Source organism: Ascaphus truei, unplaced genomic scaffold (assembly GCF_040206685.1).
Source record: "Ascaphus truei isolate aAscTru1 unplaced genomic scaffold, aAscTru1.hap1 HAP1_SCAFFOLD_481, whole genome shotgun sequence".
NCBI classification, from domain to species: Eukaryota; Metazoa; Chordata; class Amphibia; order Anura; family Ascaphidae; genus Ascaphus; species Ascaphus truei.
In genome coordinates this window covers 267,501-292,697 of record NW_027456812.1, presented here as the reverse complement: position 1 = coordinate 292,697, position 25,197 = coordinate 267,501, and the positions used below count along the sequence as shown (strand labels likewise).

At 42.4% G+C, this 25,197-nt stretch overlaps 1 protein-coding gene across 1 annotated transcript in view; it reads left to right on the top strand.

The window, feature by feature from the left end:
• The first annotated feature begins 7,084 nt into the window (after positions 1 to 7,084).
• Positions 7,085 to 25,197, top strand: part of LOC142484955 (cytochrome P450 2C20-like) — a 102,078-nt gene continuing 83,965 nt past the window's right edge. Inside the window, exons 1-3 of the mRNA XM_075584207.1 lie at positions 7,085 to 7,343; positions 8,521 to 8,683; positions 13,092 to 13,241. Of these exons, the coding sequence (XP_075440322.1) occupies positions 7,164 to 7,343; positions 8,521 to 8,683; positions 13,092 to 13,241 (493 nt within the window). The 5' untranslated portion in view covers positions 7,085 to 7,163. The remainder of the gene's footprint in view (positions 7,344 to 8,520; positions 8,684 to 13,091; positions 13,242 to 25,197) is intronic.

Sequence of the window (25,197 nt, the reverse complement as noted above, 5' to 3'; positions counted from 1 at the left end):
TTAACAAGTCCTCTACTGGCCCTAGTCCTGAAAACTGCGGTCTCTTGGGCTGCCATTAAGTCTGAGTTCCCTACAATCGGTAACAAACTGGATACTCTCAGTGGTAGTTTCAAATATTTTCTGACTTTACGCCAGGCTCTTACAGTATCTCCAAACATAATGCCATTCAGAATGTTATTTGCATTATCCTTATCCTGTAGGAAGGGGCAGGCATCCCAGGGAGTGTGGGAGAGCAGGAACCCCAGGGAGTGTGGGAGAGCCAGCTGTCCCTCTACTCCAAAATTCACAAAACTTGCCTTGTCAAGTAGCCAATCCCTAATGTACCTAGTCAGCGCCACCAGGTTAAACGCTCCAACACCGGGGAGGTTCAGACCCCCCTGTTCTCTATCGCTCTGTAGCCTTAGAAGACTGATCCTGTGTTTTTTGTTGTTCCAAATAAAATTGGAAAAAACTCTATGTATCTTTGTGATATCTTTTTTCCTTATAAGCAGGGGAAGTGTCTGTATTAAATACAAAAGTTTTCGGGAAAGAAACCGTCTTAATTAAGCAATCCTACCTGACATAGTTAATGTTAAATTCATCCATCCTGGCAAATCTCTGTCAATTGTGTTTATGATGGGAATATAATTCAGCTCATATAGATTCTGTAGGTTCAGGGGAAACTGAATACCCAGATACTTAATGGAATCCTTAGCGACTTTAATGGTGTTGGTGGGTCTATGAAATCTAGAGTTCCCTTCCCCAGCCAGAGAATTTTGTAAAATTAATTTTATAGCCTGAAAAAGTTTGGTAGTTGTCAATAATTTGCATGATTAGCGGTAACTGATTAGCCGGATCTGGACAAAACAAAATCAAATCATCTGCATACTGTATAAAGCTAATTTTCTTATTTGGTTCCCAATTTGTAATCCTTTAATTGATTCTCTCAAAACGATAGCCAGAGGTTCTGAGAGAAAACCCCTGGAAGAAGTCTTATTATACGAAACACGTTGGGACTGTTATTTCTTATTTGTAAGGACTGCATTAGACCCCTTGGAGCTGTCTGGAGCTCTGTACCCCCTCTATGTTATATCCCCTGGTGTATGGCCATCGCTGGGGTTTATTGGTAGTGGGGTTATGACAACAATTTTATTCTGTGCAATTGATAATTGGTTTGAAGTATGTAACTTGTATAATTAATAATACTAACTTTTGTCATTAACTTGGGTATAATATTCACAATAAGTTTAGATGTAAAAAAATAAAAAATATTGATCAAAAAACATGGATTATTATATGCCAAAATAAGTTTTCGGTCCACACATCTAATGATTCTACAATAATATGGATCATAAACATCTGATTATATGACTCTGTTCCCGTACTTAGACTGAACAGGGATGCTGTGAAATGTTGGATGGATAAGTTCACAGACAAGGCTAAATTAGTGAACTTCTATATGTTTACATAACCATATACTCAAATGGCTGCATGTTCTAATTTATATCCTCTGGGTCAGTGTACAGAGTCATATATATGTATTCTAAACTCTAACATCCATGATTGTCTTTTCTTTTAAACATTTTTTTAAATACATTAATTATATTTGTTTTTAACATGATTCAAATTTACACTTCATTCGTAATGAAGATTGTGTGTACTACTCATTGCTTAAGTGCTAATAAAGTTATTTTAAAGTTTTTTTCAATGTTCGTTAGAAATAATAATAAAGTTGTTGTTGATGTTCATAGACGCGCTGACGTCACCGCTCTACCCTGCGCGACGGGCGCCACTCGTGGCGTGCCCTATACACACGGCGCGCTGCTCGTGACGCAACCAAGCGATGGGTTAGGGGTGAGGAAAGGCGGGAAAATGAACCTTTATAAGGTAAGAGATTTGATCAGAGTGTTATCACCTTGAGAAAGAGCGGAAGCTCAAAACGCGTTGGTGGGGGCCCTAGGGCTCATCCTTATTATCATGCTCTGATCCAATAAACCTTATTTTTATTGGGAACACACTCTCCAGCAATTTTTTCCGGTATTGCTCCATCTCTCCCTGCTGAACCTGTCTACTACTCTGGAGTACCGGCAGCACACACCTATGAAGAACCCACTGAAGACCCATCTGCAAAAAGTGAGTGAATTACTCCAGTTAACACCACAGGAATCCTTTTCAATGTTACAGACCAGACACAAGCAAGTGTGAGTATTCATCATTACAAAGGTGTTACTCTTCTGGTATATTGATCAAATGGATGTGATGTTTCAGATTATAGATGGTCCATTATAGTGTGGGATATCTCTGGGAATGGATTGATTTTTTCATTATATTGTTACAACCTATATTGGTCAGGTCTATGTTAGAGCACCATACAGCTTTGTTTTGCTCTTGGAGCTCTGTACCCCCTCTATGTTATATCCCCTAGTGTATGGCCATCACTGGGGTTTATTGGTAGTGGGGTTCCAGTAGTTTTAAGTGCAGCTCTTTTGGTAATCTGGGTGCAGCTTTGCATTTGCTTTTATCTTATAAAGATTTATTTCCTTTTTCCTGTGTCCTTTCCTTTTTTCTACTGGAGGTATCCTGTGACTCCAGAACAACACTCTGAAGTTGGTTACTTTAACAACCAAAAGCGAATGATTATAACACAAAATGTGAGTGTATATTTTGTTTAGTACCCATCTAATACTTATATATACAGTATCACACTATTTGTGTTTCATCTGTACTATTGAGAATATCCTGCTACCGGTGAGCCTGCACGATATTGCGAGTCCTGCTGCTGGAGACAGTGTACATCATCGGAAGTGTCCAGATAACGGAGAGCCCGTAACATCAGTGTGGTTAAACTTAGTAACCGAAACTCCCGTTTTATTTCACAAAATGTGAGTGCAATACTTTCTTTGTTCACTTTGTTGTATATAATATCACACTATAGTGTTTTTTCTTCTCTTTATATATTTCCAATCCTGATGAGACTGTGCGCATTGGAATCCTTTCCTTGTACTATTCAAATGGTTTAGACCGAACCCACTTGCTATCCGGTGCGGCAACCATCAAGGGAAATTATATTTATTATCAACATTGGAATTATAAGTATTCTTTTTTGCTCACAGTATTTTTTGCGCTTGTTTTTCCCCCTATCTTATCATGAATCTCAAATGAGAAGGGTTGGAGGGCCATATACCACCTGGTCAATCTAGCATTGGAGTCCTTCAAACTATTTAACCACTTCAATGGAGCATGGTCCGTCACCAGAGTAAAATGGACTCCTGCCAGGTAATGCCTCAAAGCCTCGATTGCCCACTTTACTGCGAGGCACTCCTTCTCAATCACTGAGTAGTTTTTTTCCCCTCTGGAACAATTTCCTACACAGAAAAAGGATTGGATGTTCCACTCCCTCAAACTGTTGTGACAACACTGTGTAACGCTCGGCCTGCCAACAAGCCAGACGAGCCCCCGGGACTGAGGTGGAAAGGAGTAATACCACACACCTAGCAATAAATAGGGGCACGGCCAGAGTGTGGAAGTAGCGAAGGTGGTCCTGGTAACAAAAATAGAATGGGTACCGTACTTGCCAACTCCAGCTTAGAAAGGTAAAGTCCGTAAGCCAATGGTCGTGGGATGGAGAGAGCAGCATAGTAGAGTGTCCGTAAACCTGGGTCGTGGAGTGGAGAGAGCAGCGTAGTAGAGTGTCCGTAAGCCGTGTCCAAGGGATATAGAAGTCTGCAGAGTAGTAATGTCCAAAGCCAAATCCAATGGTTCCAGAGAGCAGCGTAGTCGAAGTCCAAAGCCAAAGGTTGAGATCCAGGGAGGTCAGCAGTATCTCCAGGGACAGGAATAGGAACTGAAAGACAAAAGGGGCCATGCAACAGCAGACAGCACCAAGGTACAGAAGCTATGCTGAACTGTGGCTTACCGATTAATAACCGCTATAGTAATTACAGGGTTAACCGACCCAACCCCGCTACCCACCCACTCAAGGGCCACTCTACCCTCTATCCATTGATTGGCAGAGTGGTACATCATACCCATATAATATGGGCATGATAAGCCACTAGGAATAGGAACTGATTTTTTTTTTTTGTTAGATTGATTATCCGGTATATGTCACAATCCACATTTATGTGACTTGAGGTCTGTGTTTTTTATGCCATTTGTTTCACTTCTGTCTTTCTTTCTTTTTTCTTTCCTTTTTTTTCCCTTTCTTTCTTGCTCCCTTTTCTCCCTTACCTCTTCTTATCCCTTTCCAGTCCCTTGTCCTTTCCCTCTTCCTTTCCCTCCCGCCTTTTTCCTTTCTTTTTAATTTCCCTTTCTTATTACATATATACACACACTTTCTTTCGTTGACTCTTTTGAGTTACAAATATATATTGTTTAAATTATAGCTCAGTTGATTCATTAATTGGTTATTACATAGTTACATAGTTACATAGTAGATGAGGTTGAAAAAAAAAGATGTAGGTCCATCAAGTTCAACCAATGCTAAATTTAGACAACAGATACTTTATCCTATATCTATACTTACTTATTGATCCAGAGGGAGGCAAACAAAAAACCCCAGAGTCATATCATCCAATGATATCTCATAAGGGGAAAAATAAATTCCTTCCTGACTCCAAAAATTGGCAATTGGATTAATCCCTGGATCAACAGCCTTCCCATGTTTACTTATTTGGTATATCCCTGTAAAACTTTTTCATCTAAAAAGATGTCCAACCTTTTTTTGAACAAATCGATTGTATCTGCCATCACAGTCTCCATGGGTAATGAATTCCACATTTTAACTGCCCTTACTGTAAAGAACCCTTTCCTTTGTTTCTGGTGAAATCTCCTTTCCTCCAACCTTAAGGGATGGCTCCGAGTCCTTAGTTCTGCCCGTGGGATGAATAGTTCTTTTGAAAGCTCCTTGTATTGTCCCTGAATATATTTGTATATAGTTATCGAATTCTTTCTTAGACACCTCTTTTCTAATGTAAATAAATCTTATTTAGCTAGCCTCTCCTCATAAGTTAGATTGTCCATCCCCTTTATTAATTTGGTGGCTCTTCTCTGCACTCTCTCTAGTTCCATAACGTCTTTTCTTGGATTGGTAATAAAATTGTACTCCATATTCAAGGTGTGGTCTTACTAATGCTTTGTAAAGGGGCATAATTATGTTTACTTCCCTTCCATCCATTGCCCGTTTAATGCAAGATAAGATCTTGTTTGCCTTTGCAGCTACTGCATGACTTTAGGCGCTATTGCTAAGCCTGCTGTCTACAAGCACTCCTAAATCCTTCTCCATCAAGTATTCCCCCAATATATCTCCATTTAATTTGTAAGTCGCCTTTTTATTCTTGCATCCCAAATGCATAACCTTATATTTATCTGTATTAAACCTCATTTGCCATTTACCTGTCCACGTTTCCAGTCTCTCCAAGTCCTTCTGAAGAGAAATTACATCCTGCTCTGATTCTATTTCCTTACACAATTTAGTATCATCAGCAAAGATGGAGACTTTGCTCTCGATCCCAACATCAAGGTCATTAATAAACAAGTTAAAAGGCAAGGGTCCCAGTACCGATCTCTGAGGTACTCCACTCACGACTTTAGCCCAATCTGAAAAAGTTCCATTTATGACAACCCTCTGTTGTCTGTCCTTTAACCAGTTTTCAATCCAGGTGCATATATTATTACTGAGTCCAATTTTCTTTATTTTGTACACCAACCTCTTGTGTGAAACCGTATCAAAAGCCTTTGCAAAATCTAAGTAGACCACATCAACTGCATTACCCTGGTCTAAATTTCTACTACCTCCTCAAAGAAACAAATAAGGTTAGTTTGGCATGATCTATCCTTCATAAATCCATGCTGACTATTACTAATAATTTTGTTTTCCATTCCTATTATTAATTTCAGATATCATTTCATTCAGATATTGAATAACCAGATCATTTATGGATTCCAGCAGATACTGTAGTATATTTAACTTATGCTTCAGTCTGGCTTTGTGTTTATCTATACGTCTTTTCAATTATTATTTTTATTTTTTATGTTAGATAACTCTTGGCTTTGATATATGTTATTTTAAAATATTTTTACCAGTTTTTTTAGTAAATGTATATGTATTATGTCTTTGGTTTATTTTTCAATCCTTTTATATATTCTTGTGTGTGTTGTATGCTATATACAGGGTAACCTCAATGTGTAATATGACACTTTATTCAGGTGATTTCAGTTGTGCAAATGTGATGTTAACTATGTATAGCGCTAGATCAAAGGTGTAACAGTGCAGTGCACAGTGAAGAAAGAATGTATAAAAATATACGGGTGAGCTGCCTAGATACCTAATTTGGAGACTATCTCATTGTAGTCTCCAGGTGAATGAGTGAAATACAAATAAAGGGTGAATGACCCTGGCGCCGGAAAGTGAACTACAAATGATATATGACCTGGAGAGGCCAGGCAAGGATGTCAGAGGATTGTCCACCGCAGGGTCTGCACGGACACACATGAGTCCTAAGAAGGTCTAGATTCATTAAGCTCAAATAAGGGATATCGGCGCTTGATCCCATGTTAACTGCCTTTGACCTCCCATTATATAAAACAATATGAGGGAGCGGCTCAGTGAGTAAAAGACACTGACTGGCACTGAGTGTGAAGCAGGGGAACCTGGTTCAACTCCCAGTGTCAGCTCCTTGTGACCTTGGGCAAGTCACTTTATCTCCATGTGCCTCAGGCACCAAAAAAACCCCATAGATTGTAAGCTCCACGGGGCAGGGACTTGTGCCTGCAAAATGTCTCTGTAAAGCGCTTCGTATAACTAGCAGCGTTATACAAAAACATGCTATTATTATTATATATTTTCATTGTTGGCAGGATTGCGCCTTTAATTTAACATGTCTACCTTAATTCATACAAGCGTTACGGGGTGTATGCATCAAGTTGATGCAGAAAACGGTACCCAGTGCTCATGCATGTCCTTATAGGGAATGCTACTGTATTCTAATGTAGATTCTGCTTCCCACGTGACCCCTTGCAAATCCTGTACATTGAACTGTGCATTAAGGAAGTCACAGGTTTAAATAACAGACATTTCCCATTTGTTCTCACTGAACAGTCATTGATCCAAGCTAATCTCAGCTGCCACAGGCACTTCCACGGTATAAACATTTTACACTTCCAGCAATCGTGCTTCTCTATCGATGGAGCTGGGAGTATCTGGGACGCTTCTTCTGGCTACATGTGTCACATGCGTGGTTTACTTCTTCACATGGAGGGGGAAACTAAAAAGAAAAAACATGCCCCCAGGCCCACCCCCCCTTCCCCTGTTGGGCAACATTCTGCAGATGAGCACTAAGGAAATGCCAACGTCCTTGGTGAAGGTGAGTAACCTCAAAATTAAACATTCATGGCAGGCAGAGAGAGAATCATGTAGCCCACTTAGAATGTCTACTTGCTACAAAGTCATAGACAATACAAAGTCTGAAACCTTAACTTAGTATTTTCTATGCCCATAGAGTTCCCTTGATTCTATACAAGTCTAATGTATGCAGTATTATTCATTGGATTTTTCAGGAACAAGTCCCTGCCATCTAGAGTTTACAATATAATTTATGTGGTGTCGGAGACACAGGGAAATAAACTGACTTTCCCTCACTAGATCAGGCCAGTAAGGGTAAAGCCTTACATGACTGGTTACCCAGAGGCGAACCTGTTGTAAAATGGGTTTGCAGCATTAGCTTAATGGTAAGATCACATTGAAGAGGCTGACCCTGTTTAGTGTTCTGGTGTGAACTGCTTGTCACCCTGTGCAGATCCCTTTATCCTCTATGTCTCAGACACCACATAAATTAGAATGTAAGCTCTAAAGGGCATTTACCTGTGCCTGAAAAATCATGTGAACAGGGCTGCATACAGTACACTGGTAGAGAAACAAGAGATTGAAAGCTACAGGACAGAGACTCAGTACTTGAAAATTCAGTGTTCAACTGTGTACTCTGCCAGCACAATTAGAAAAATACTATTCGTTTTTTATTATTAATAATATGCTCAATAAATTATTTTTAGGATTATAAGTGAGTGGCTATATTGGGATTTTATACCCCGGGATTGAATTTTTCCAGCCCTCAATTGGTCAATAGTGAGTGCACATAGGTTATTTCGGTTGTACCTTCAATCCTCCCCCTTTTGTTATATGTATCACTCCTGCATGCACCTTATAGACATATTAACCATTAGTTCACATATAGGAGAGCTGAAGAATTTGTATTTACGTTAATAATATGAATAAACATTATTTTATTTCTGAATATTAAATTAATTCAGTTATTATTATTATAATTATTATTACTATAATTATTACTATAATAATAATAATTATTATTATTATTATTATTATACTGCACTATGTTCAACAGTGTAGTACAATGGGGTGGATGACAATAACAATAAGAACACCAATTTAAGCACAATAACATGATAGTCCAGAAGTTCCTTGCTCAAAGGGTATTACAATGTAACAATCTATCTGCTCATTTTATACTGTATGTGTTCCCACAGTTCAGCAAATTATATGGACCTGTGTTCACTATCTATTTATCAGACAGCCCTATGGTGGTACTGGCTGGTTATGAAGTTGTGAAAGAGGCCTTCGTAGATCACAGCGATTCATTCAGTGCCAGGGGGACCACTGCCTTCTCTGATCTAGTTTTTAAAAACTATGGTGAGTTTTCTGCCTGCTAGCAGTTATTGCAGCATATGCTTTGCAATGCTTTGCAAAGCATATATATGCATTAACTCTAAAAATAGTATAATATATAGCTAAAAAAAAAAATTATAATATGCATGAGCGATAATGTCTAGGGACTAGGGAAGACATTTTGTTTGTAAGACAGGAAGCATGTACTGTATGTATGGCTTTATTTATATAGTGCCATTAAATGTACATAGCGCTTCACAGCAGTAATATACGTAACAATCATATAAATAACAAATAGTACAAATAACACATAAAGGGGAGAAGTGCTTCAGACATAAAAGTAACATTTAGGAAAAGGAGCCCCTGCTCCGAAGAGCTTACAATCTAATTGGTTGGTAGGAAGAACGTACAGAGACAGTAGGAGGCTTTTCTGGTAAGTGTGTCTGTAAGGGGAAAAGGATTATTATGAGGTGATAAATATCAGCCATGGAGCTACTCATACACTTCCTTAAGCAGTTCTGTTTTGAGGTGGGTCTTAAATGTGGATAGAGATGGTGCTAGTAGGATATTGAGGGGAAGGGCATTCCTGAGATGTGGGAAAGTAAGTTAGAAGGGTCTAAGGTGGGACAGGGCTTTAGATACAAAAGGGGTAGAGACATCCTTGAGCAGAATTCAAGAGTCGGAATGGTGCATAGCGAGAAATTAGGGCTTAGATCTAAGGAGGAGCAGAAGAGTGTAAAGCTTTAATAGTGAGGAGGAGACATGAGTGTGTGATGTCAGATTTGATCGGAAGCCAGGAGCAGGAATTCAGCAGGGGAGAAGCTGAGACAGATTTCAGAAATAGTAGAGTGATTCTGGCAGCAGCATTTAGGATAGATTGTAGGGGAGACAGGTGAGAGGCAAGAAGGCCTGACAGCCAGAGGTTACAGTAGTCGAGAGAGAATGAGGGTTTGTGTCAGAGTTTTTGCAGTCGAGCAACAGAGGAAAGAGCGTATCTTTGTAATATTGCAGAGGAAAAGATTACATTTTTGGCTACCTTTTGAATGTGAGAAGAGAATGTGAGAGAGGAGTTGAGTGTGACCCCCAGGCAGTGTACTTGGGCTATTGGGTGAATGATAGTAATTCCAACAGTAATGAAGGAGGTAGTAGGGCCAGGTTTGGGAGGAAGTATTATGAGCTCTGTTTTTACCACGTTAAGTTTAAGTAAGCAGAGGGCCATCCAAGATGATATAGCTGAGAGACATTAATAAACTATAGTCTGTACATCAGGTGTAAGGTCAGGGGTAGAGAAGTAAAGTTGTGTGTCATCAGCATAGAGGTGATATTTGAACCCAAGTGATGTGATAAGGTCATCTGGAGAGAGTGTGTAAAGAGAAAAGAGAAGGGGTCCAAGGACAGAGCCCTGGGGTACCCCCATAGAGAGATCAATAGAGGAGGAGGAGGTGTTAGCAAAAGAGACACTGAAAGTATGATGGGAAAGGTAAGAGGAGATTCAGGATAGGGCTTTGTTATGAATGCCAAGAGAATGGAGAATGTGAAGGAGAAGAGGGTGGTCCACAGTATCAAATGCTGCAGAGAGGTCGAGCAATATGAGCAAAGTATAATGGCCTCTGTCTTTGGCAGCATGGAGGTCATTAGTTATTTTAGTAGAGGGCTGTTTCAGTGGAGTGAGCAGTGTGGATGACAGATTTTAGAGGGTCTAAGAAAGAATAGGTGTTGAGAAAACGGAGAAAGCTAGAGAATATAAGACGTTCAAGGAGTTTAGAGGCAATAGGCAGAAGGGAGACAGATCGATAGTTAGAAAGACAGGTAGGGTCAAGCTTGCTCTTTTTGAGTAATGATATAACTGTTGCATGTTTGAAGGAAGAAGGCAAGGTACCAGAGTAGAGGTATGAGTTAAAAATGTGTGTGAGTTTACGGATTGTAGTAGGACAGACAGATTGCCAGCAAGCTATGATAAACCACACAATATATACAGTGGTGTGAAAAATAAAGTACACCGTCTTTGAATTCTATGGTTTTACATATCAGGACATAATAACAATCATCTGTTCCTTAGCAGGTCTTAAAATTGTATTGTATTGTATTGTATGTCTTTATTTATATAGCGCCATAAATGTACATAGCGCTTCACAGCAGTAAATTAAAATTAGGTAAATACAACCTCAGATGAACAACAACACATGCCATATTACACCGTGTCATAATTTATTTAACAAAAATAAAAAACAAAATGGAGAAGCCATGTGTGAAAAACTAAGTACACCTTATGATTCAATAGCTTGTAGAACCACCTTTAGCAGCAATAACTTGAAGTAATCATTTTCTGTATGACTTTATCAGTCTCTCAAATCGTGGAAGAATTTTGGCCCTCTCTTCTTTACAACGTTGCTTCAGTTCATTGAGGTTTGTGGGCATTTATTTATGCACAGCTCTCTTAAGGCCCAGCCACAGCATTTCAATCGGGTTGAAGTCTGGACTTTGACTGGGCTATTGCAACACCTTGATTCATTTCTTTTTTAGCCATTCTGTTGTAGATTTGCTGGTGTGCTTGGGATCATTGTCCTGTTGCATGACCCAATTTCGGCCCAGCTTTAGCTGTCGGACAGATGGCCTCACATTTGACTCTAGAATACTTTGGTATACAGACTAGTTCATGATCGACTCAATGACTGCAAGGTTCCCAGGTCCTGTGGCTGCAAAACAAGCCCAAATCATCATCCCTCCACCACCGTGCTTGACAGTTGGTATGGGGTTTTTGTGCTGATATGCTGTGTCTGGTTTTCGCCAAACGTGGCACTGTGCATTATGGCCAAACATCTCCACTTTGGTCTCGTCTGTCCAAAGGACATTGTTCCAGAAGTCTTGTGGTTTGTTCAGATGCAACTTTGCAAACCTATGCCATGGTGTCATGTTCTTTTAAGAGAGGAGAGGCTTTCTCCTGGCAACCCTTCTAAACAAACCATACTTGTTCAGTCTTTCTAATTGTACTGTCATGAACTTTAACATTTAACTGAGGCCTGTAGAGTCTGAGATGTAACTCTTGTTTTTTTTGCAATTTCACTTTGGGAAGAATTTGCTGGGATCTCCACTCCTGTGAAGTTTGGCAACTGTCTTGACTGTTTTCCAATTTTGAATAATCTTTCTTACTGTAGAATGATGGACTTTAAATTGTATGGAAATGGCCTTATAACCCTTCCCAGATTGATGGGCAGCAACAATTGCTTCTCTAAGATCATTGCTAATGTCTTTCCTCCTTGGCATTGTGTTAACACACACCTGAGTGCTCCAGACCAGCAAACTGCTAAAACTTCGGCTTTTATAGAGGTGGTCACACTTGCTGATGATCAATTAATCAAGGGCATTTGATTAGCAGCACCTTTCTGCTACTTAGCATCTTAATTCCTATGGAAGCAGTAAGGGTGTACTTAGTTTTTCACACATAGCTTCTCAATTTTGGCTTTATTTTTGTTAAATAAATCATGGCACGGTGTAATATGTCATGTGTTGTTGTTCATCTGAGGTTGTATTTACCTAATTTTAAGACCTGCTAAGGAACAAATGATTGTTATTATGTCCTGATATGTAAAAACCATAGAATTCAAAGAGGGTGTACTTTCTTTTTCACACAACTGTATCTATCTATCTATCTATCTATCTATCTATCTATCTATCTATCTATCTATCTATCTATGTACTGTATCTATCTACTGTATCTATCTATCTGTGTCAATTGTAGTGCTATTGGGCGTGGCTAAATGTATACAACAAAAATACAAAGAAGCCCAAAGCTACATCCAATATGTCAAACATACACAGTGAAATACCTATATATCTCTTGAAAAAGGGTAATTTAGTTAAACGCTTTGGCCAAAGCATTTTAAGCCTGAAGCCACATCAAGGCATGACCAAATTTGGAGGACCTAACACTAACTGATTCAAATTCTTATTTACCTCTATAATTAGAGGAGAAATGATCGCATTGGTTCTGTCCCAACCAGCTTCATGAAAGAAAAGAAAAATTGGCTTATTGGAGAGTAATAAATTGAGGTAAATAAGAATTTTAATCAGTTAGTGTAAGGACCTGCAAATTTGGTCATACATTGATGTGGCTTGGAGGCTTAAAATGCTTTTGCCAATGGGTTTAACTAAATGACCCTTTTTCAAGAGATATATAGGTATTTCACTGTGTTTTTTTGTCATGTTGGATGTAGCTTTGGGCTTCTTTGTTTTTTGTTGTAGGGATTATAGTAGGAGCAAGAGGTTTTAGGAGATGGGAGGGAATGGGGTCAAGAGGGCAGGTGGTAGAGGGTCAAGAGGAGATCAGCAATGACACATCCTCCTCTTTGACAGCGGATAAAGAGTCAAGGAATGCAGGAGTGATGTCATGACAAGAAACTTTCTGTTGACTTGTACAGTATGTTAAAATTAGGAGTGATACTCAGCAATGGGGAGCGCTGGAAGCAGATACGTCGTTTCTCCCTCACCACAATGAGAAATTTCGGTATGGGGAAGAGGAGCATTGAGGAGAGAATACAAGAGGAAACACGCTATCTGGGGGAAGGATTCAGAAAAAATGCAGGTAAGTGTGGTTATCAAGTGGCTATATTGATATACAAAGACTTACTAAGTACATAGCCAGTTCTTTAACCCTTTCTCTAAGAGAAGGGCCAGCAACTAGGAGATACCACAATCCAATACTATATATTAAATGGGGAAAATGCTATTAAAGAAGTAATGGTAGAGCATGTTTAACAGAAAGCTAGAGTGTTAGTACTCTAATCAATTTGTATAATGATAATTTGACTGCTGTAAACATTGTTCTGCATTTTTATAATAAGTAGTTATCACAAAAGACCAGAACTTAACCTAGAAATCAAGTCACCAGACAGGACAAAGCAGTTCAGTAAATAATTTTTATTCCTGTCGAAGCCAGCAATCACAACACAAAAACAACACAGAGCAATACTCACTAAAACAGGAGCATACAGGGAGAATTCTACAGTACCTGGCTAGGAGCTGAGTGCCACGTTAAAAGGCTTACACAGGATTTGCTTCCACACTCCATAGGGGTAGGGACCATCCAGACTTCTCTGGTGCAATTTGTTGCAGAGCACTTTCAAATCAGATGCTTAAAAGTTCTGCTCTCTGCTTCTCCGGCAATACATACTGTAGTTCTGCAACACAAAGTACTTTCAAATCTCCTGTTTGGTTAGGCTTCCAGCTTTGTTTTCAGGTGTCCCCGGCACAGTCTCCGAGTACACCTCTTAATTCACCTCCACGTCAGGATCTGTAACGGGTGCTCACCGCAGACTTGACTGAACCACAACACTGAGGTGGGGATATAGATACACTGACCTGGGGCCACAAAGTAGCATCCGGAATGCAGATACCTGGTCGTGGTTAACCGGGTCGGGCTTGGAGAGGTGAAAGTAGTAGCGGTCACGTAGCCTAGGTTGAGGGTAGGAGAAGGGAGCATAGTGGTATCCGTAGTAGAGTTGGAGGGCAGGAGACAGGCGGGTAGTTGGTATCCGTAGCAAGGGTCTTTGTGTAGCTGCAAGGAAACAAGATACCAAGATAAGGCAAGGCAATAACAGCGTGCTTGTGACCAGCACACATCACACAAAACAACTGTTATGCTGTCACGCTTGTGCTCGCCACAAACCTGGACTGGACCGCGGGGCTGAGGTGGGGATGTCAATACTCCGACCTTAGGCCACGAAGCTGGTCCTAGATTGCACAGTTTGGAGTCGTTCATAGCAGGGTTAGGGTTGGAGATTCCAGGGTAATCCTTTGACACGCCAGGGTCTGGTTTGTAGACAGTAGAAACATCGATATCCAAGCAGTGGTACGGCAACAGGAAGTCAGGTGCACTCCGCTTCAGCGTAGGAGTAGTAGCGCGGGAGTGGCCTCTGCGCATGGAGCGGGAACGTTCCATGGTACTGGACACAGCAAAGGGAGAAGGTGGACCAGACTAGGCACACCGCAGGGCAGCGCTGGCAAACCAGCGCTTCAGCAGAGGAGTCCAAAACAGGCCTCTGCGAGAAGAGAGAGCAGCAGACCGTAGGACTGCAGTGAACCATCCCGCCCTATACCATCTGTAGCTCTGGGAGCGGTGGCACTGCAGTTCTTGGTATATGGAAAGCAACACAAAATGACTTGGAAATCCAGCGCTGTGGAAAAGCAGGTGATTCCCGAACAGGGATGTCGGAAGTACACCGCCAGGTGCCCGGTCCCTAGTAATAGTCCGAGAGTATGGGACAAAAAACTTTGATTGTTGGTTGGATATAGTATAGACCTTCTGGACCAGCAATGCTCTTGCTGGAATCGACACTTAGAAGCTGGAGATAATTTCTTGCGCCCAAGGAATTCTGAACAGTGGTTAGCAAGGGTATAGGGCGGGATGGTTCACTGCAAGATATTGATACAACTCCTTTGGTACAGTCCAAGCCCGTTATCCCAAACAAGTCGAATGTGAAGTTTATGGTGTTTAAGTGGTTTACAGCCGTGGTACTGGAAAACAAAAAAGGGACAGCATCCCAGGGCATCTGAGGTGTAGTGAGCATTAGATCCGAAGTCAAGACCTCCAAGAAGGATGTAGTAGGCAACATAGAGCCAGTAGAGGAAGGCATGCCCATGTCCATAGTGGAACTACAGAACTCAGGGGCGGATGCCTCAGGTAAAGCATGGAAGTCCAGTATGAGTGTTTTATTCTTAAACGATGACCCTATGAAGAACAGAGAGAACACTTTAGGCACCGGATAGAAACCTGCGAGTAAAGACTGTTTGAAAGGTGAGAAAACAGATCTTATCTGGTACAGCAGGAAGCCAGGCGAGCAGTGAATCAGCCCTAGGGACAGAAGTTTAGGGGTAAGAGCTGGGTACCACTCACCCGGAGGAAAAAAACAGAAAGCATGGACTTAACTTAGGAGTGAGGGTTCCAAGGTCTCACATGATAGTGTGGGAAAATCAGTGCAGAATGAATACAACTGTTTTAAACACAGGGTCCTCTGATTTTGCAGCTACAGAAACCTTCCTGAGAGGTAAGCTAAGGTTTGTGGCAGGAGTAGGACAGTCAGTAGTATGTAACCCAACTATTTTGGAAAAATCAGTGACGTATAACTGCATCTTGAACACTGGGTCTCTTGAAACTAAAGAATCATCGGGTATTATCGAAAGTTCCAAGTGAGATAAGCCTTAGTTCGTAGTAGAGGACAAGTAGTCCCTAGTGGATACCTCGAATACTGTGGGAAAATCAGCGAGAGACAGTATTATCTGAGGAGTCAGAATCCCAGACTCTAAGGCTAAGCGTGGAGTTTTAGGGGAGTTAGGAAGGAAAAAGTGATTCTCAGCAGTGAGGAGCTTAAAGTCATTCTTGGTTATCACAGACGCTGAGGGATAATCAGTGGAAAAACAGTTTATTCCTGGACCGAGGGATTGAACCGCAACAGTGGTTACACTAAGTACAGCACCGGAGTCCGAGGAAGGTATACTGGACACTTGAGGAGTCGCAGGGGCCAGACTGGGTGTTTCCATGGGGTCCAAGGACATCATGCTTGCCGCTGAAATGGGTGGTTGGGAAATAGCAGAAACGGGACCAAACACTTCAAACAAATCGGAGGACATGGTGCTTGTCTCAGATGAGGGCGATTGGGAAGTGACCGGAACTGGACAAGGCTCTTCAATGGAATCGGAGAATATTGTAGTTGTCTCAGAAGTGGGTGATTGTGAAGTGGAAGAAACTGAACTAGGCTCTTCAATTACATCACCCTTTAGGTGATGATAAAATAAATTTGAGTATTTAACATGTGATTTGCATATTGGAGCTTTGTGAAGAGCAGTTAGTGGCAAAAAAAAGTGCGTTTCAGCATTTGTTTAAACTACCACAAGGCTTGCAATAGCAAGAGTGCTAATGATCGTTAAAAAGCCGTTTACAAGCGATGTTATCAAAGCTTTGTGAATAGCTACACATACAAAATTGCTTGTAAAGTGTACAGTACTTAACTAGCGTTTAGTCACTTATTGAAGTTTGGTGAATAGGCCTGTGACAGGGTGAAGTCAACCCCTATCAGTTATGCCTGGGAGACATATGTCTGAGTGCTTCATCCAGCACTCATAAGGGTTAACTCAGGTGGAAGCTAGGTAATCAGGATGTAAGCTGACACCTGAGAGCCAGCAAGGTAGAAAAGGATCTTGTTACTTGCAGTAGCTGGCTCACTTAGAGAGGAGCACACTGCTATTGGAGCTCTTAGCCAGAGGGATTTCACTAAAGTCACTACTTCAACCAAAGTAAGGATTGTTCATTTGTTTTCCTGACTGCTTAAAGTACACTTATGGTTTGGTTATGGTTTAGCCAGCCAGCCTGCTAGATAGGCCTGCTGTGTTAATCAGTTTCTCCCAATGTGGAGCAGTATTTGTTTTGTTTAAAGGGACAGTGTACCCGCATGTTATGTTGCTGTGGAGAAATAAAGCCACTGAACGTTTTCATTTATCCTGAAACTATACGTGTGGACTGTTCCCTGGCCTCGGCTACAGGCCGTCCTGCCACAGGTGGTGTCAGAAGTGGGAAGTCGGACGGGCCCTGTATCTGAAGGGCCACACACACAAAAAAAAAAAATGGAGAATTTTTTTTCTCAGTTCCTTGAGCAACAGTTCCAGCTAGCAGAGGAACAAGCTGAGCGACAGGCCCAGCAAGATGAGTGACAGGCCCAGCAAGATGAGCAACAGGCCCGGCGGGAGGAAAAGCTACTCCAATTGCTAGTCAAAGGCAGACCAGCAATTCCAAATAACCCACCGGTGATGCTGCCTAAAAAGAAGCCAACCGAAGACCCAGAGGCATTTCTCCTCACTTTTGAAAGGGTAGCCACGGCCCACGGTTGGACAGTTGATCGCTGGGTAACGACTCTGGATCCACTCCTCATAGGGGAAGCTCAGGAAGCCTACCAGGCTCTTCCAGCAGACGAGGCCATGGTCTATCAGAAACTAAAGGCTGCTATTCTGGATCGCCTAGGCCTCACTCCAGAGACCTACCGACAGCGGTTCCGGACTGTCAAATATACAAACAGAGACAGACCCCGGGTCGTAGCCCACCGCTTAGTAGACTTATGTACCAGGTGGATACAACCGGAAAAGCATACCAAGGCAGAGATCCTTGAACAGTTTGTTCTCGAGCAGTTCGTACAGATACTGCCCCCCTCCTCCCGCTCCTGGGTAAAAAGACACGCTGCATTTTCCCTGGATTCAGCGGCCCGCTTGGTGGAAAACTTCCTTGGCGACGACACCCAACAGGATAGCTGGGAACGGTCCGTGCAAACACCAGTTGCTTCCGGTGATGCAAGAGGCAGGAGAGCAGACACTCGAGGGGTCTACAACCTGCCAGCTCGAGAGATCCAGTCAACCCGATCGGAAGATCCTTTCCCCTCTCGGAGGGTTCCTGGTGCAAACTCCCGCAGAGACGCCCGTCCCGGGTCCGAGGCCATTGGATCACTCAAGGGAGTCCGCCACTCACAGTATTCCCTGAGAACCTGGACTTCCATCACCCAGCCGGTGGAGAGGATACCATCACCAATCAGAAGGGAGGATCCCATCCAACAGCGGAGAGGTCCAAATCCCGAGCCCCGTCGAGAGCTTCCGATGACGACGAGTTTACGGATACAGGAGATGATGAGATGGACTGTTCATATGGCAGAACCACTGCCACAGCTTCTCTCCGAGGGGACCACAATCCATGGTTACTCTCAGCATCTTTGGAGGGGAAAATAGTAAAAGCCATGCTGGACTCGGGATCTGGAAAAACCCTGATCCTAGAGGGCCTAATTCCAAGCAACAGACTATCCTATGACTCTCCTTGGAATATCGAATGTATCCATGGGGATACAAAGAGATACCCGACCGCGAACGTTCTACTGCGTATCAAGGATCAAGAGGCTAGCCTACCAGTGGGAGTTGCTCCCTGGCTACCTGCTCCTGTTCTACTTGGCCGAGACTGGCCCTACTTCAAAACATTGTTGGCCCCTACTCCTACGGAGCCTACTTCTCTGGTTACGGAGAAGCCCGGAGACTTGTTTCCTTTTTCCCCAGAGATTTTCCCCCGTAGACACCACGTCCCAAAGACACGTAAACAGAGACGTGCGGAAAAAGAGGACTGGTTAAGAAAGGCTGGGACTCTGGGTAACATTAGTCAGTCCAAAAGACTGCAGGTCATGGCCGTAGATGACCAGGGTGGGGAACAGATAGATACGGGAATTTTGCCAGACCTGGATCTTCCAGACTTCCGTCAGAGGCAGAGGATAGACCCAGCTCTGGCTAGACAATATGAGAAGGTGGTACAGGTCAACAACAAGATAGTGGACGAACAAGGTGTAAGAGTGTTTCCACATTTTGAACTGTTAAATGACATTCTATATCGTGTGAATAATGTTACACAAACAGGGGAGGTCATTCGACAGATGCTAGTCCCTAAAGGGTTGATTAAACAGTGTTCACCCTAGCCCATACTCTCCCATGGGGTGGTCATTTGGGCAGAGATAAGACCACGGACCGCATCTCATCCCGGTTTTACTGGCCAGGCATACATGGTGACATCATGAAACTATGTGAGACATGTCCTGAATGCCAGTTAACTAACCAAAAAGGACAGAAGCCGGCTCCCTTGGTCCCTCTGCCCTTGGTAGCCGTCCCATTCGAGAGAATTGGGATAGATCTGGTCGGACCTTTAGAACCCTCTGCGAAGGGACATAAATTTATACTCGTTGTTGTAGATTATGCCACCAGATATCCTGAGGCCTTCCCTCTGAGATCAACCACTGCTAAACAGGTTGCTCACAGGCTGTTAGAACTGTTCTCTAGGGTAGGACTGCCCCAAGTAATGTTAATTGACCAGGGAAAAAATTTCATGGCAAAGTTAATGCAGGATGTCCTGAAGTTATTGGAGGTAAAATCCGTCCGGACCTCAGTCTACCATCCTCAGACTGATGGATTGGTAGAGAGGTTTAACCGTACTTTAAAAACCATGCTTAGGAAGTTTGTGGACACTGAAAAGCGAGCTTGGGATGAACTTCTCCCTTTCCTGTTGTTTGCGGTACGAGAAGTTCTGCAATCCTCCACAGGCTTCTCCCCGTTTAAGCTCCTATATGGATGCCAACCTCAAGGTATTCTCGACCTACTGAAGGAATCCTGGGAGGAAGAGCCCTCCCCCTTCAAGAATACCCTTCAGTATGTCATAGACCTTAGAAACTGCCTAGACATGATAGGTCGGTTTGCTAAGGAAAACCTCAAATCTGCTCAAGAACGTCAAGAGAGGCAGTACAACCAAAATGCTCGCTTGAGGGTCTTCCAACCTGGGGACCAAGTGATGCTACTACTACCGACATCAGAGAGTAAACTCCTTGCGAAGTGGCAGGGTCCTTTCCATGTTCTCCGCCGCACCGGGGAGGTGAACTATGAGATATCTCAACCAGGGTCCAGGAAGGGTAAACAAATCTACCACGTGAACCTCCTGAAACCATAGAAAACGATGAGATCGCTGTTCATCCACCCTCGGGAAGGAGAGACGGATTTGGGTCCACAGCTTCCAAAGGGTAGTACGTACAATGACCATCAGGTTCCCATGGGAGGGCAGTTAACAACGTAACAAAGGTCAGACCTACTAGAATTATGTGACCAGTTCCCAGATGTTTTTTCAGAGCTACCAGGGCAGACTGATTTAGTATACCATAGGATTGAGACAGAACCTGGCGTAAAAGTACGGTCCCGTCCCTATAGATTGCCGGAGGGCTGAAATGACCTGGTAGAGAGGGAGATAATAGACATGTTGGAATTGGGCGTGATCGAGGAGTCCCACAGCGAATGGTGTAGCCCTATCGTGTTGGTCCCTAAACCAGATGGGAAGGTGAGGTTTTGCGTGGATCTATGAAAGGTAAATGCTGTATCCAGATTCGATGAATACCCAATGCCTAGGGTGGATGAATTGCTTGACTCGCTTGGTAAAGCAGAGTATATCTCCACCCTAGATCTCACGAAAGGATATTGGCAGATACCTCTAGTGGAAGAATCCAAATGCAAAACTGCCTTCGCCACCCCTCTCGGTTTATACCAATTCGTCACTATGCCATTTGAGTTACATGGGGCTCCAGCCATGTTCCAAAGGTTAATGGACAAGGTACTACGACCCCATAGGGCATATGCCGCGGCCTACTTGGATGACATTGTCATCTCTAGCAGACACTGGCAGTCTCATATAAAAAGGTTAAGGGCAGTCCTAACGTCCTTAAGAGAAGCAGGGCTCACTGCAAATCCAAAAAAATGTGCCCTGGGTAAATCCACTACAAAATACTTGGGCTATGCCATTGGGGGAGGGATAGTAAGGCCACTAGCTAGCAAGGTGGCTGCCATAAAGGAAGTCCCCACCCCACAGACAAAGACACAGGTCCGCACCCTTTTGGGGTTAGCAGGGTATTACAGGCGGTTTATCCCCAATTTTTCAGAAATATCTGCACCCCTAACAGATCTGACAAAAAAGAGTGCCCCGACCCAAGTTAAATGGTCTTGGGAGTGCCAAGACGCCTTTGACATGCTAAAAAAGTGCCTGTCAGAGGGCCCCGCTCTTCGGAGCCCAGATTTTAAAGAGCCCTTCATCATCCAGACGGATGCCTCAGAGGTAGGACTGGGAGCAGTGCTGTCTAAGCAATTTGATGGTGTTGAACACCCCATACTGTTCATCAGCCGGAAGCTGGTCCCAAGGGAAGTGAGGTATTCCGTTATTGAGGAGTGCCTCGCTGTAAAATGGGCAATTGAGGCCTTGAGACATTATGTCGCCGGAGTACACTTCACCCTGGTCACTGACCATGCGCCCTTGAAGTGGTTAAACACCATGAAGGACACAAATCCAAGGTTGACCATGTGGTATATGGCCCTCCAACACTTCTCTTTTGATATTCAGCATAGACCGGGAAAGGACCATGGAAAGGATGATTTTTGGTCAAGAGAAGGAGTGGAGGGTCGGGCTTCAGCTGTGTGGGATACTAGCCACATACAAACAGGGGAGGTATGTGACAGGGTGAAGTCAACCCCTATCAGTTATGCCTGGGAGACATATGTCTGCGTGCTTCATCCAGCACTCATAAGGGTTAACTCAGGTGGAAGCTAGGTAATCAGGATGTAAGCTGACACCTGAGAGCCAGCAAGGTAGAAAAGGATCTTGTTACTTGCAGTAGCTGGCTGACTTAGAGAGGAGCACACTGCTATGGGAGCTCTTAGCCAGAGGGATTTCACTGAAGTCACTACTTCAACCAAATTAAGGATTGTTCATTTGTTTTCCTGACTGCTTAAAGTACACTTATGGTTTGGTTATGGTTTAGCCAGCCAGCCTGCTAGATAGGCCTGCTGTGTTAATCAGTTTCTCCCAATGTGGAGCAGTATTTGTTTTGTTTAAAGGGACAGTGTACCCGCATGTTATGTTGCTGTGGAGAAATAAAGCCACTGAACGTTTTCATTTATCCTGAAACTATACGTGTGGACTGTTCCCTGGCCTCGGCTACAGGCCGTCCTGCCACAAGGCCCCTATGAGTTGAACTTTTATCTCAAGTACTTATAGCCTGGAATAACTCCAGCAAACAAATGTGGCCACTACATTGTTCTGTCGCTTAAGCAGCCATATTTATTATCCTGCTGGTCAATTAATACCAGCAGCATCAGGCAGTTCAGCCTCCTGTGGAAATTGTTTCTTGTTACTGTATTATATTAGCACCATACTGTATATTTTAATTTAGTATACCAACCTTCTTTTAATAATTCCTACAGTACTTTATTTTATGGTACACTAGTTTTTGGTTCTATGATATTATAAAGATTTAATAAATTTATCTTTAACCAAACATATATTAAATGCACATCACAAATAGGATTTCTTTCTTTGGGTATCTCTCCGGTACACTTCATTATTTTTATTTCGAAAATGAATTTATAATTAACATAATTACAATCATTTTAAAAGTGTATGATATAATGTGAAATTTGTGATAAATAATATAAAGGAAACAGATTTTCTTTTTACCAAAGTTACAAAACGCCACAATGATTGGGTTTTTATTAACCTTTGGAGACAGTTCTTGGAAGTATACCCAGGAGAATTGGCTACACCTTTAAGTAAACTAGGTGCCAAAATAAATATATATTTTTAAATTACAGGGTTTACAGTATGTAAGATGGTTTGAGCGTTATTATATAATATATTGGTTACAAGTAGGTCAATTTTTAACATCCGCCAATGTTACAATTTTTCTTTTTACCAATACTTACAGTATATCTGGTGATAAACATCAAACAAGAAAAAGTACTAGTAAGATCAACAGTATAAATGTAGATTTAGCATTAGTATACTAGTACACTAGTTAATAAGTATTATAGATATTATATAATAGATTGATTATTACCTTCATCAATAAAACATTTTTTTAAAGACAATAACTTAAGAAATATCTAAACAATTCTGTTTAAGTTGCAAAAATGGCCATAAGAAATGTTGGATATCTAAATGGTATGGTATTGTGGTTGCTAGTTAAATCCTAATAAGAATGAACATCCTTTAAGTGGGTACAAGTATCAATTTGTCCATTTGAAATATACATTTTTAAATCTAAGAAATGTGTATTTTTTCTATTATTCGTACAAGTAAAATAAAGGTTAATATTGTTTTGGTTCAGGCTATTCATAAATTGTAGTTAAGATGGCTTGTCACCCTTCCAAATTAAACGAATGTCATTGATGTACTGTATTGTATCTCCACCCAAAAAAAAAAAAAAAAGTTTTGTCAAAGATACACAAGAAGGACGTATAAAACATTGTTCAAAATAGCTCATAAACAGATTTGCAAAACTATGGGCAAAATGATTCCAAAGTGCCGATCTGTAAACCTGTAAAGAAAAATAAGAATCAAAAAGAAAATAACTGTAGTACAGCAGGGCCCCGGGTATACGGCGGGTTCCATTCCAGAGGCCCGCCGTATAGTGAAAATCACCGGAAAGCGGATCCGGCGATTTTCAGTGCTGTGCATGCGCAAACCGCCTTTTTGCCATTCTGCGCATGTGCGACCTGCAGTCTGTGCGCGCAACCGGCGTCTGCGCATGTGCGCCTGGCGCACCCGCCCGTTCTGCGCATGCGCGATTTTAAATTCAACATGGCGACCTCCTTCTCGGTGCTGCCGTATCAGCGAATCGCCGAAAAGCGGAGCGCCGAGAAGCGGGGCCCTGCTGTACCTTGAAGAAGACATGTGATGGCTGAAACATTGTTAAGTACTGTTAAAGTACTGTAAGTATAAATAAACACTGAGATTTTGATACTTCACACATTGAGTGCATGAAACGTTATTATTCATCCTATGTGATACTGATAGGACGCAGCTTGTCTTCTCTAGAGCAACCGGTAACCTTTTGTATGTTGTTTATTCTGGTGTGTACTGTATAACCTACCCTTATCTATTGCTGCAATAATTTCTAAATAAGAGAGATACTATCTAAAGTCAGTGCTTTAAAAAAAAAGAGGTGGTGGTACCCAGGCCACAGACAGTTTCACATGCTCTCCCTACTTCATCCCTCTCTCTCACCCCATCTCTCTCACCCCATCCATCCATATCTCTCTTTCTCTTTCTCTCTCTCTCTCTCTCTCTCTCTCTCTCTCTCTCTCTCTCTCTCTCTCTCTCTCTCTCTCTCTCTCTCTTTCTCTCTTTCTCTCTTTCTCTCTCTCTCTCTCTCTCTCTCTCTCTCTCTCTCTCTCTCTCTCTCTCTCTCTCTCTCTCTCTCTCTCTCTCTCTCTCTTTCTCTCTTTCTCTCTTTATATCTTTTCTTCCACACCCCATGCCCTTTGGATGAACAGTTACTTTGAAAGCTCCTTCTATTGACCTCAAATACAGTAGCGGCTGCTTTTATTTGAACACTTCCCGCACGGCAGGATGTGTGCGGGAAGCGTGGAGACGCGGCTTGTTGCGGCGCACTGTGACGTCACAGTTACGTGCGTGCCCGGCTTCCCTGACACCCCTGGAGTTTAAAGTGAGGTAAGCGGGGGTGCGGGGAAGCAGAGGGGCAGAGCAGGAGCCGTGTTCAGGGTCAGGAAGGGGGGATAAAATGCGCGCGAAGTGGAGGGGGGGTGCGTGTAGGAAACGCGGCGGCGCGCGGTCTTGACTGGCGGCAGCCGGAGTAGATCCCGGCATGCCGCCGGCATTAGTTCAAATAAAAGCTGCCGCTACTGTATATTTCTATATAGTTATCATATCCCTCTTAGATGCCTATTTTCTAATGTAAAAACATCTAATTTAGTTAGCTTCTCATAAATAAGATTTTCCATCTTCTTTATTAATTGTGTTGCTCTTCTCTGTACTTTTTCTAATTGCATAATGTCTTCTTTATGGAGTGGTGCATATAACCACTCACCCTCAACACACATAATAACCCTCCCCCCAAAACACATAATCCCCCCTACACATAAACCCTCTGTGACAGGGTGAAGTCAGGTACTGATACTTATGCCTGGGAAACCTACATCTG